The sequence below is a fragment of the Eurosta solidaginis genome, chromosome 1, assembly GCF_040869045.1.
Source record: "Eurosta solidaginis isolate ZX-2024a chromosome 1, ASM4086904v1, whole genome shotgun sequence".
NCBI lineage: Eukaryota > Metazoa > Arthropoda > Insecta > Diptera > Tephritidae > Eurosta > Eurosta solidaginis.
In genome coordinates this window covers 53,212,866-53,226,410 of record NC_090319.1, presented here as the reverse complement: position 1 = coordinate 53,226,410, position 13,545 = coordinate 53,212,866, and the positions used below count along the sequence as shown (strand labels likewise).

The 13,545-nt window shown below is 37.2% G+C and overlaps 2 protein-coding genes across 3 annotated transcripts; one reads left to right on the top strand and one right to left on the bottom strand.

The window, feature by feature from the left end:
- The first annotated feature begins 10,209 nt into the window (after positions 1-10,209).
- On the top strand, positions 10,210-13,355 carry Non3 (Ribosome production factor 2-like protein Non3). Of its 2 annotated transcripts, none has more exons than XM_067789826.1 (4): positions 10,210-10,348; positions 10,412-10,627; positions 10,696-11,408; positions 11,488-13,355. In XM_067789826.1, exons 1-3 carry the CDS (start codon positions 10,329-10,331, stop codon positions 11,402-11,404), a joined length of 945 nt encoding a protein of 314 aa, XP_067645927.1. In that variant the 5' UTR covers positions 10,210-10,328; the 3' UTR covers positions 11,405-11,408; positions 11,488-13,355. The 2 variants fall into 2 exon arrangements, with proteins under 2 accessions (XP_067645927.1, XP_067645918.1); XM_067789817.1 differs by having other exon boundaries at positions 11,480-13,355.
- Positions 12,335-13,545, bottom strand: LOC137253250 (COMM domain-containing protein 2). The gene has a single exon (XM_067789840.1). It carries the CDS (start codon positions 13,279-13,281, stop codon positions 12,616-12,618), a length of 666 nt encoding a protein of 221 aa, XP_067645941.1. The 5' UTR covers positions 13,282-13,545; the 3' UTR covers positions 12,335-12,615.

Below are 13,545 nucleotides of genomic sequence, written 5' to 3'. Positions count from 1 at the left end.
GTGGTGGCACGTCGACATAAATGCAAACAAACATACACTATTAATGTATTTTGTTTTTGTAAAACATTTTTATAATTGTAGTCTAATATTATTTGGGGTGTACTACGCAGAAGGACATCACCGTGACGGTAGCCACGGTTATACCACACACCCGGACTTGGCACGGCGTAGCCCAGGGTTATTTTTTTATAAGCGCGACCGAAGGCCGCCCATGCAGAAAGGTGTTCTACGCAGAATTACCGTTGGAATCAGCATAAAAATCTCTATAAAGTCCAATTTTAAATTTTTTTTTTGACAAATGTATGTATTCTGCACTTGTTCCAATTAAATACATTAATTTCAAATTATTCAGAGAACTACAAAACAAAATACATTGATAGTGTATGTTTGTTTGCATTTATGACAACGTGTCACCACCTTATAATCTTCTACCAAGTTAAAAAGATATTCTTGCGGAGCTGGCAACACTATTCACCACCTTCATTTGTTTTCGTTTGTTTAATTGCAACACCGTGGTGTGATGGTAGCGGCCTCCGCCTATCACACCGTATGCCCTGGGTTCAACTCCCGGGCAAAGCAACATCAAAATTTTAGAAATAAGATTTTTCAATTAGAAGAAAATTTTTCTAAGCGGGGTCGCCCCTCGGCAGTGTCTGGCAAGCGCTCCGATTGTATTTCTGCCATGAAAAGCTCTCAGTGAAAACTCATCTGCCTTGCAGATGCCGTTCGGAGTCGGCATAAAACATGTAGGTCCCGTCCGGCCAATTTGTAGGGAAGAATCAAGAGGAGCACGACGCAAATTGGAAGAGAAGCTCGGCCTTAGATCTCTTCGGAGGTTATCGCACCTTACATTTATTTTTTTTTTTTTTTAATTGCAACAACGAAAAAAGCGACAATAGTACCGACGGGTTTTCCGCGAATAACTTTTAAACGAGATAAAAAATGTAGTTTCTGCTTTCTGATTCTGAATCTTGACACAAATACGCGTCGACATGTGCGACCCGAATTTTAAGTGCAGGACTTAAGTTGAAATTTTACTAAATTTGGAAATTAAAAGGCTTATATTTCATAAACTAAGAGTTTCCTAGAGTTGCGGATGATAATTTTGTGATTTTTAAGACCCCCGCCAACCCTCGAAAAAAACAAAAGTTTGAAAATCGTGGCACCTTATTCTAAATATTCCCCCCAGTGCGCTGTTGCATTTTATCAGAGTTTCCATAGTAAAATTTTATTATTAGTTATTTGCATGCAATATTTTACTTTTGGCAACTATTCGATCGTCATCGTGTCGTGATCAATGTCGTTAAAAAACGAGCAATGATCGGCTGATGGTGGTCCGCAAACGCATAGCAAAGGAGTATTGTTACAGTACTCCAACATGAAGAAAATGGAACACGTAATCCAACAATTTTTGCAGGGTACACTTGACTTTCTGAAAGCACCGTTGAGTACCCACCGTTGGGATTTTACTTCAAATTGCTAAAGGCGGTGACACAATGCCATTTTTCATATAGATGCATTTAACACAAGCTTATGTATTCCAATAACATCGCCACAATAGACCAAGATGTTGCGTATGTAAATATGAAGGAACTTCAGACTTGGCAATTGAAGTTTATTACGCCTTGCCCATTCACATACAAAATTTCGCGAATCACTGTTGTAAACATTCTCCCTATACAACAAAAATACTTGCTAACATATTTTGTGCCGTATTCGATTGTTATATTGCAGTTTTTAATTATGAAAAATGTTAAAAAATTTTCCAACCAGTGGGAAAAATAATTTCACTTGCAAAGTGTGCCAACACCCTTAGCCAAAGCAAATGTCAAATTCTTCTTCTTATGATTTGCTTGGAACAAAATTGGGGAATAAAAATAAAATAAATATACATGCAATCTACTCGTAATGCATAAGCTTGTGTTAAACTCATCTATATGAAAAACTGTTTATGTGTCGGACCTATAAGCATAAATTTGTTCTCTACAACGCTGTCTACTCGGCTATCTGAGATAGCCCCGACATTTGAAAGAGTTGGTTATGAATCATGACTCAATCACAAGAGGTTTGCTCGGCTGACAAATTTTGACAATTGCAGCCATTTTGCTCCTAAAGGGAATTGGCATCCATTAACTGTGTTGTTTCTTTGCGATTTTTCGAAAAATATTAGTAGTAGGAACAGGAAGCAATCAGTTTACAAATACCCGATAAGTACTGAACTGCATAATTCCTTAGAACATTTTTTTGAATATTATGGTAAATATATAAATATATGTGAACTATGCCATGATCATCTAGTAGTGTGGCTGAACATAGTGTAACGATTTTATTGCAAATCCTCTTATTTGCAACCCTCTGCTAAGTTCGAATCACTAAACTGTTGAATAAATAACTCCAATATTTAATAATGCAAAATGGCCTTTATTAAATTACTTCACAATAAATAACTCTACTATTTTCAACTAATACTGCTATTGCTCGCTAGATAGCATCTTAATCGAAATTGCCTGTAGCGCCTCTACCGCTGGTTCTTTTATACTCTGCGATTTCCTCGTGGCATCTTCTAGGCGCTTCCAGAATTTACTTAGTTACCGCCATATAATTATAACTACAGATGTACGTATATAGCTTCTCATATGCTTGTATTTGTGAGCGACACTTCCGCAATTACAATTGCATACTTTTGGGAGCATCTCAGATAAGATATCTGCATGTGTTTGTGCATCTCTTCTCTACTGCGTGTACGTACATATGTGTAGACATAATGATTTATTCGTTTATGTAGATACTAGTGACTGTCTGCTTTATTGCTGTTGTGACTTCATTTACTTAGCATCAGACTAGGGATGTGAGTATCACTTAGAGTGACTTATATTCGTCACAATAGGTATTTTGATGAAAAGTACGGACACCAAGGAATCGTGCACTTTCGCAAACCTATAAACATACGAAACCTAAACCTATTCAAAATTCAGCGTTCAACGCCAAAAACTCGACTGGTAAATCTATTCACGTAAAAATGTCATTAGTAAATGATGGAGATACCGTAACAAAATGTACTGATTGAGCATGTTAGCTTATTCATTCCGTATGTTCGGAACATTCATCTCCATTTAAGAATTTGTGGAATCGGTTTATTTTTGGAATATTATATTATATACTTATTTGATATATTCGGACCTCGTTTTCATTAACTCCCTCTTATTTCAAAATGCATTGAACTTGTGCTCAGATAGGGAGTTTTTGAAATTAATTTTGAGATAGTGTATTTTTGAATAAAATTCTAACGTACGGCATTCTTCAAACAAATTTTGAAATAATGATCAAACCAACATGACTCTTTATCAATTCACGAAATATTTAGTAGAAAATGATGTATTTCCCCCAAAACATGTTGGCATTTACAAATTTATTATCACTGCTAACATACTACTGAAGCTACTTTTCTACTACAATTTTCGCTGAAGGTGATTGAATTATTTCCCATTTTCCTTACTACATAAAATCAAACCGCCCAGTTTTTGAAATATAATTGAATCATGGTTATGAATCAAGATGAATTCATTACAGGTGGTGTTATCCCATCAGCTGATTGCTTCTTCTTGATAAATTTCCATACAAAGCCTTGTACTACAACATGTCAGTTAATCGAAATCAATAGCTATCATCCGGTGGCAAAATCCTGAGCCAGATAAATAGTTTTGCATGTAAATGCAACAACAACGATTTGAGCCAGATAAATCCAGATATAAGTCTGGTTCAATCTGTGAGCCAGATAATTTGTTAATTACTTCTTTTTAGGTTGGCAACGCGGCCTTTAATATACCTACTTTTTCAAAAATAGATGTCGATGCTCAGCCTTTCGCCGTATGAGTTAAATGAAAAACAGCGGCGACATTTGCCTATCACATTTCACGTGTGCGAAAATTTCACGACATCTGCTTCTCAAGTCTCTCAATGATCCAGAGCATTCCCGTGAGAATTGAGCGTGAGCCGGAGCTGTAAAACTCACTGAAAGACGGCAAATGAAAATTTTCTTTTGACTTGACATTCCTCTGCACGGTGAATTGGTTGAATTCGCTTTGCCACCACCTGGTATGGATTCGCCTTGATTGTGAACGTTAAAATCGAAAAGAGGTTGTAAACAAGGCGAATTCAGTAGTTTATGGATTCGCCTTAATCCATAACAACACCCAAGGCGAATCTATTGCCGTCATCCAGTGAGTTTTACAGCTACGGCTCACGCTCAATTCTCACGGGAATGCTCTGGATCATTGAGAGACTTGAGAAGCAGATGTCGTGATATTTTCGCACATGTGAAATGTGATAGGCAGATGTCCCCGCTGTTTTTCATTAACTCATACGGCGAAAGGCTAAGCAGCGACATCTATTTTTGAAAAAGTAGTTTTATTTAAGGCAGCGTTGCCAAACTAAAGACAAGTTATTAACAAATTATCTGGCTCACAAATTGAACCAGACTTCTATCTGGATTTATCTGGCTCAAATCGTTGTTGTTGCATTTACATGCAAAATTATTTATCTGGCTCAGGCGCTTTGCCACCGGATGATGGCTTATACCAGGTGGTAACCAAGGCGAATTTATTACAGTTGGTGTTATCCCATCAGCTGATTGCTTCTTCTTGATAATTTTCCATACAAAGCCTTGTACAACAAAATGTCAGTTAATCGAAATCTATGAAAATTTTCTTTTGACTTGACATTCATCTGCACGGCGAATTGATTGACTTCGCTTTGTCGCCACATGGTATAGATTCGCCTTGGGCGGTGACAAAGCGAATGCAATTAATTCGCCGTGCAGATGAATGTCAAGCAAGGCGAATTCAGTTACGATTCGCCTTGAACCAGGGTTGGGTTTTTCGATACAATCCCTGCAAACATTGTTGGATTACGTGTTCCATTTTCTTCATGTTGGAGTACCCTAACAATACTCCTTTGCAATGCGTTTGCGGACCACCATCAGCCGATCAATTCTCGTTTTTTAACGACCGTGATCACAACACGATGACGATCGAACAGAGTTGCCAAAAGTAAAATATTGCATACAAATAACTGATAATAAAATTTTACTATGGCAACTCTGATAAAATGCAACCACGCACTGCTTTTATGTATACATACTATAGTATAGAGAAATATTCGTTTCTTTATTCACGCAAATGCCAAATAACATAAGAATACCCTGCGAAAATTGTTGGATTACGTGTTCCATTTTCTTCATGTTGGAGTACTCTAACAATACTCCTTTTTTTAACGGCAGTGATCACGACACGATGACGATCCAAAAGTAAAATATTGCATGCAAATAACTAATAATAAAATTTACTTTGGCAACTCTGATAAAATGTTACAGCTCACTGGTTTTATGTATACATATTATATTAGTTTCTTTATTCACGCAAATGCTAAATAACATAAGAATATTCATAGTATAAAGTATAAAAGTTGTATTGCCCCTCTTCATTTACTTTAATTTTAAATTAAATTCATTCCGATAATTCTTTCCAACACAATTCCTCTTTAGTACTTTGGCATATGATCCTCTGTGGCTGGAGTACTACAGTGAAAGTACTCTCACGTATGTACTCTATGGAATACTCACAAACAAAGCGAGTTTGGGATCACCTACTCCTCTCCTAGGACATCCCAATGTTAATTGGAGCACATTTTTTGTATGAATACAGATTAGTTTTGGAACACCCTATACTCCTTAAGGAGTATTCCTTACAATTTTTTGATACAATTTGACTCAAGTACTGAAGTACTACGCTGCCATTTTTGGTACAATTTTTCATACAGCTAATATTCTAATTTAAGTAATGTATTTTGACGGGAATAAGTTTTTTACAAAAAGGAGAGAAAATTTTTTCAAGGTAATAGTCTAGTTGAGGGGTCGACTGCTAATACGCTACCAAAAATATCGAGACATCAGTATTAATAATCCGAAGGCGGAAAATAAAAATATTAACTCGTTCAAAAGATATTAACGAAAAACCGAAAACAGACCCGCGGGTACCTCCGAAACCGGGGGTGGGATCCATAGTATTTTTGGGCAGAACACCTTTCTGAGTTGGCGGCCTTCGGCCGCGCTTATAACAAATAACCCTGGGCTACGCCATGCCAAGTCCGGGTGTGTGGTATACCCGTGGCTACCGCCACGGTGATGCACAATTTTTTTGGTGGGTACAAACTCAACAACAACCACAAGAAAATCGCCAATTTCAACTGGAAATATCTCCGGACATATATACAATTTTTCTTTTCCGCCATCGGATTATTGTTCTCGAGATTAATACGCGTCTTTTGACACCTCTATTGACATTTTTGGTAGCGTATTAGCAGTCGACCCCTCAACTAGACCATTACCTTTTTCAAATATACTTTCATAAAGGCGTTTTTTTAATAAATTAGTTTTTTATTACTAAAATTTGTTTTTTATTACTAGTTCTCATGGCTGAGATACCCAGGTACCACTAGTAGCTCCTACGTATGAACTGCCTTGTGGTACCCGGTACCCAGCCATGCGAACTAAGAAGAAAAATTATTCATGACGGTTAAGCCCGTATTTAATTTTTGTACTAAAAAGTCAAAAAAAGGAAATGAGTAAAGCCGGAGTCATTGGTGCCGTATGTCGTATCGCTGTATCCGTATCCATAACGTAATCAGCTGTTTATCGTTACGACGGTAAACCAAACCCCAATTGGTTGGCTACGATACGGTTACGACCTTAGCGGCACCAATAATCGATTGCATTGATTCTCATAAGATTGGTCGAATCAGCTGTTATAAGGTTACCGATACGGTTACCGATAAATCACCAATGAGAATTGAGCGTGAGCCGGAGCTGTAAAACTCACTGAAAGACGGCAAATGAAAATTTTCTTTTGACTTGACATTCCTCTGCACGGCGAATTGGTTGAATTCGCTTTGCCACCACCTGGTATGGATTCGCCTTGATTGTGAACGTTAAAATCGAAAAGAGGTTGTAAACAAGGCGAATTCAGTAGTTTATGGATTCGCCTTAATCCATAACAACACCCAAGGCGAATCTATTGCCGTCATCCAGTGAGTTTTACAGCTACGGCTCACGCTCAATTCTCACGGGAATGCTCTGGATCATTGAGAGACTTGAGAAGCAGATGTCGTGATATTTTCGCACATGTGAAATGTGATAGGCAGATGTCCCCGCTGTTTTTCATTAACTCATACGGCGAAAGGCTAAGCAGCGACATCTATTTTTGAAAAAGTAGTTTTATTTAAGGCAGCGTTGCCAAACTAAAGACAAGTTATTAACAAATTATCTGGCTCACAAATTGAACCAGACTTCTATCTGGATTTATCTGGCTCAAATCGTTGTTGTTGCATTTACATGCAAAATTATTTATCTGGCTCAGGCGCTTTGCCACCGGATGATGGCTTATACCAGGTGGTAACCAAGGCGAATTTATTACAGTTGGTGTTATCCCATCAGCTGATTGCTTCTTCTTGATAATTTTCCATACAAAGCCTTGTACAACAAAATGTCAGTTAATCGAAATCTATGAAAATTTTCTTTTGACTTGACATTCATCTGCACGGCGAATTGATTGAATTCGCTTTGTCGCCACATGGAATAGATTCGCCTTGGGCGGTGACAAAGCGAATGCAATTAATTCGCCGTGCAGATGAATGTCAAGCAAGGCGAATTCAGTTACGATTCGCCTTGAACCAGGGTTGGGTTTTTCGATACAATCCCTGCAAACATTGTTGGATTACGTGTTCCATTTTCTTCATGTTGGAGTACCCTAACAATACTCCTTTGCAATGCGTTTGCGGACCACCATCAGCCGATCAATTCTCGTTTTTTAACGACCGTGATCACAACACGATGACGATCGAACAGAGTTGCCAAAAGTAAAATATTGCATACAAATAACTGATAATAAAATTTTACTATGGCAACTCTGATAAAATGCAACCACGCACTGCTTTTATGTATACATACTATAGTATAGAGAAATATTCGTTTCTTTATTCACGCAAATGCCAAATAACATAAGAATACCCTGCGAAAATTGTTGGATTACGTGTTCCATTTTCTTCATATTGGAGTACTCTAACAATACTCCTTTTTTTAACGGCAGTGATCACGACACGATGACGATCCAAAAGTAAAATATTGCATGCAAATAACTAATAATAAAATTTACTTTGGCAACTCTGATAAAATGTTACAGCTCACTGGTTTTATGTATACATATTATATTAGTTTCTTTATTCACGCAAATGCTAAATAACATAAGAATATTCATAGTATAAAGTATAAAAGTTGTATTGCCCCTCTTCATTTACTTTAATTTTAAATTAAATTCATTCCGATAATTCTTTCCAACACAATTCCTCTTTAGTACTTTGGCATATGATCCTCTGTGGCTGGAGTACTACAGTGAAAGTACTCTCACGTATGTACTCTATGGAATACTCACAAACAAAGCGAGTTTGGGATCACCTACTCCTCTCCTAGGACATCACAATGTTAATTGGAGCACATTTTTTGTATGAATACAGATTAGTTTTGGTACACCCTATACTCCTTAAGGAGTATTCCTTACAATTTTTTGATACAATTTGAATCAAGTACTGAAGTACTACGCTGCCATTTTTGGTACAATTTTTCATACAGCTAATATTCTAATTTAAGTAATGTATTTTGACGGGAATAAGTTTTTTACAAAAAGGAGAGAAAATTTTTTCAAGGTAATAGTCTAGTTGAGGGGTCGACTGCTAATACGCTACCAAAAATATCGAGTGAGGTGTCTTGACATCAGTATTAATAATCCGAAGGCGGAAAATAAAAATATTAACTCGTTCAAAAGATATTAACGAAAAACCGAAAAAAGACCCGCGGGTACCTCCGAAACCGGGGGTGGGATCTATAGTATTTTTGGGCAGAACACCTTTCTGAGTTGGCGGCCTTCGGCCGCACTTATAACAAATAACCCTGGGCTACGCCATGCCAAGTCCGGGTGTGTGGTATAACCGTGGCTACCGCCACGGTGATGCACAATTTTTATGGTGGGTACAAACTCAACAACAACCACAAGAAAATCGCCAACTTCAACTGAAAATATCTCCGGACATATATACAATTTTTCTTTTCCGCCATCGGATTATTGTTCTCGAGATTAATACGCGTCTTTTGACACCTCTATTGACATTTTTGGTAGCGTATTAGCAGTCGACCCCTCAACTAGACCATTACCTTTTTCAAATATACTTTCATAAAGGCGTTTTTTTAATAAATTAGTTTTTTATTACTAAAATTTGTTTTTTATTACTAGTTCTCATGGCTGAGATACCCAGGTACCACTAGTAGCTCCTACGTATGAACTGCCTTGTGGTACCCGGTACCCAGCCATGCGAACTAAGAAGAAAAATTATTCATGACGGTTAAGCCCGTATTTAATTTTTGTACTAAAAAGTCAAAAAAAGGAAATGAGTAAAGCCGGAGTCATTGGTGCCGTATGTCGTATCGCTGTATCCGTATCCATAACGTAATCAGCTGTTTATCGTTACGACGGTAAACCAAACCCCAATTGGTTGGCTACGATACGGTTACGACCTTAGCGGCACCAATAATCGATTGCATTGATTCTCATAAGATTGGTCGAATCAGCTGTTATAAGGTTACCGATACGGTTACCGATAAATCACCAATGTTTCCAGCTTAAAGCCAACCAATTGGGTTTTGGTTACCGTCGTAACGATAAACAGCTGATTACGTTAGGGATACGGATACAGCGATACGACATACGGTACCAATGACTCCGGCTTAAGCTGGAGACATTGGTGCTTTATCGGTAATCGTATCGGTAACCTTATAACACCTGATTCGACCAAACTTATGATAATCAATGCAATCGATTATTGGTGCCGCTAAGGTCGTAACCGTATCGTAGCCAACCAATTGGGTTTTGGTTTACCGTCGTAACGATAAACAGCTGATTACGTTAGGGATACGGATACAGCGATACGACATACGGCACCAATGACTCCGGCTTTAATAGTGCAATATATGTACATCCATACACAAAAAAATTCAGTACAATTTGAACGAAAAAAGTACGATTTTGGAGTGGATTTTGTACAATTCATGAAATGTCATTTCCCAACCCTGCCTTGACAAAACCTGGTACTGAATTCGCCTTGGTTGTAAACCAAAACATGGCGAATTCGGTTGATAGAATTGTCAAATTTTGTCAACACGTGCATATACATGGTTGTTGTTTTTAAGAATTATTTTGCGAAATTAAATACAAAAAAAAAACAAAATGTCTCTAATGCGTATCAGGTAAGAAACAATTCATATTAACACATTTTAATCTAGGTTACATCATGGCCTTATTCTTTTTAGGAAACCTAAAACCCGAAAGGGTAAACAGGTGCTTATGGCGCGGGAACCGCAACTCGTAGAACCCACTCGCAATATGCTCTTTGTTGATGGTCGTAAATGTGGCGGAGATGTTAAATCGTGCATGAAGGATTTTCAGCAATTGCGAAAGCCTCTCCTAAAAGTATTAAATCGTAAAAATGATATTACGCCGTTTGATGATCCCTCTTCTTTAGAATTGTGAGTACATGCCTCTCAAGTAATACATATTTAGAACTTATATATATACCCATATTATTTACGCATAGTTTGACGATGAAAAATGATTGTGCACTATTTGCATTCGGTTCAACGTCCAAAAAGAGACCAAATAATCTGGTGCTGGGACGAATATTTGAAAATGAAATATTGGACATGATTGAACTGGGTATAAAACAATACAATGCGATGTCGGAATACAAAACTGAAAAAATAGGAACAAATGTCAAACCATGCTTAATATTTAATGGCCCTCGTTGGAATCAAACAGATGAGCTGCGTAGACTACGAAACTTGCTTATAGACACATTCCAAAAGGATAAAGTAGAAGCAATTCGTTTGCAAGGAATTGAGCATGTAATAAGCTTTACATGCACTGAAGATTTATCTATTATGATGAGATCTTATAAGATAATGCTGAAAAAATCGGGGCAGAGAACACCTCGTATAGAGCTTGCAGAAATTGGCCCATCAGCAGACTTTTCGATCAGACGTACCAAAATTGCGTCGGAGGATCTGTACAAACAAGCGAGAAAACAGCCAAAACAATTGCAAGCCAAAAAGAAAAAGAATCTTACATACGATGAGATGGGAAATACACATGGTCGGGTACATTTGGGTAAACAGAATGTCACAAAAATACAAACACGTCGCGTGAAGGGTCTGAAGAAAACTCCCGAAGAGAAACGTGAAGGTCGACAGAAAAAGAAAGAATTGTTAAAAACTGCTGCTCGTGACCTTTTAATAAATTCAGAATAGTAAGGTACTATCTATATGTATTTATTTTATAAAACTTAGAATAGATTTTATTAAAATGATTTAATTTTGAATTAGCTTTGTAGGGCGGAGTACAATGTCATCATTGATCATAGGAATCCTAAATTTTATCGTTTACGCTCATTGTGAGCTCATTCAGGAGTCCGAAATGAACGCGTTATCCTGTCTGTGATGGACGTCCGATATGAACGCGTTTCCTTGTTTGTGATGGTCATTTCATAAATCATGGGGCTAAGTAGAAATCATATATCTTAAACAACTGATTTTCGGCACCTATTGGGCACAAAAAAGACTTTCTCCTTTTTGGTACATAAACGACATTTTTTTGCATTTGAATTAAGGAATTTGGACTGGAAACGTGTCTCTTAAGAAATATGGTTATTGAATAACACTTTTGTTATGTAAGACGCGATAACTTCTGAGGAGATTTTAGGCCAGTTTCTTTTCCAGTTTGTGTCGTGCTCTTTTAATTTTTCCTACAAATTGGTACGGGACCTATTGTTTTATGCCGACTCCTCGGCATCTGCAAGGCAGATGAGTTTTCACTGAGAGCTTTACATGGCAGAAATACACTCGGAGTGCTTGCCACTGCCGAGTTGCGGCCCCGGTTAGAAAAATTTTCTTCTAATTGAAAAAAACTTGTTTTCTAAAATTTTTTATTGCTTTTCCCGGGCACCACGGCGGCCGCTTTTGTACATACATATATTTATGCATGGGATTGTGCAAAATCTAGAAGAAACATATAGTTAAAGATGGGGCATTCCGAGGATGCACGAACGATTTCTGTCGGCGTTAGCGTTAACTGCAGATGATAATTATGGTCCTGATATATTTAATACATACGAAGATGGCTGCCATTGACCAGAAAAAATTTATAAACCAAGCCCCTCTCGATATAAGATAGCAACAGGATAAATTATATATAGTTTTTATTTAAAGAAAAAATTCTGAACAAAAAATATCAATATTTCTCCCAGTTGCTTTGCTAAATGTACACTCATGGCATACAGCTCATAACTTTCACCAAATCAAAGTCATAAAAGGGGACTAAGAAATCTTAGTCCTGATTATTATATATCTTACATATTTTATACTCATATCGGACTTTTAAATTATGAGCTCTCGAGAATGTTTGAATAGAGTTTTTTATATACCTCCATACATATGTATATAGGTACGATTCATCTAAAGGCTTAATGTATTGCACTAACAATATTGCGCACTCGCCTGCTCTTAGATTCATCTAGAGCGTTTTCTAATACTTGTATCATATGAACTAAGCTATTCAAATCAGTTTGAACAATAATATCCTTCCGATTGCGTTTTTCATCGGCATGAATAGGTTGCTGCTCACCAGTTTCAAGTAAATCTCGGTTTTCATTTTTTGGTTCCGTATGTAAATATAATTTCATGGTTACACGTAGGCTATTTTGGTTTAAGAGGCTACGTGTTGCTAAACGTACTTCCAAACGCCATTCGATGTTAATCAAGCGATACGCTCGTATATTTGCCGATTTAATAGAACCCTCAACAAAATTACGTTTGCTATGTACAAATTGTGTTAGTACCTCAACGATATCTTCACTATAGCCTTCCTCCTGTGTCAAGCGTTGCAGATCTATCTCAGTTGCATTCGCTTTGGTTGCATCTATTAGTAATGCAATAAGTGCTTCAACTGCATGTTGAACTGTTGACACATCTGTTGAGTATTTATTTGCAAGTTGTTGATAGCGTTGTACGTTAGGGCCATAATTTAGGTACTCAAATGATGACTTGCACAGCTCGACCACATCCTGTGCAGAACGTTGATGCAATAGATGCAAATGTTCTCGCTGATTTTTCTTTAAACTAAATAGCATTATTGCTTAATTTTTTTAAATTTTCTAAAATACCAATCCTCGGGATCTTGCAATTTCAACACCATAAACAAAAACAGCTGGTCAATTCGCTGCAATATTTATGTACTACAATATGAAGGCGAATTCATTACAAGTGGTGTTATCCCATCAGCTGATTGCTTTTCTTGATAATTTTCCATACAAAGCTTTGTACAACAAAATGTTAGTTAATCGAGATCTATGAAAATTCTCTTTTGACTTGACGTTCATCTGCACGGCGAATTG

Bases quoted from the DNA above. Each gene is read 5' to 3' on its own strand.
- Non3 (XM_067789826.1), top strand. From the start codon at position 10,329: ATGTCTCTAATGCGTATCAG. The intron at 10,349-10,411 runs GTAAGAAACAAT...TATTCTTTTTAG, and splicing joins ATGTCTCTAATGCGTATCAG to GAAACCTAAAACCCGAAAGG. The intron at 10,628-10,695 runs GTGAGTACATGC...ATTTACGCATAG, and splicing joins GATCCCTCTTCTTTAGAATT to TTTGACGATGAAAAATGATT.
- LOC137253250 (XM_067789840.1), bottom strand. From the start codon at position 13,281: ATGCTATTTAGTTTAAAGAAAAATCAGCGAGAACATTTGCATCTATTG.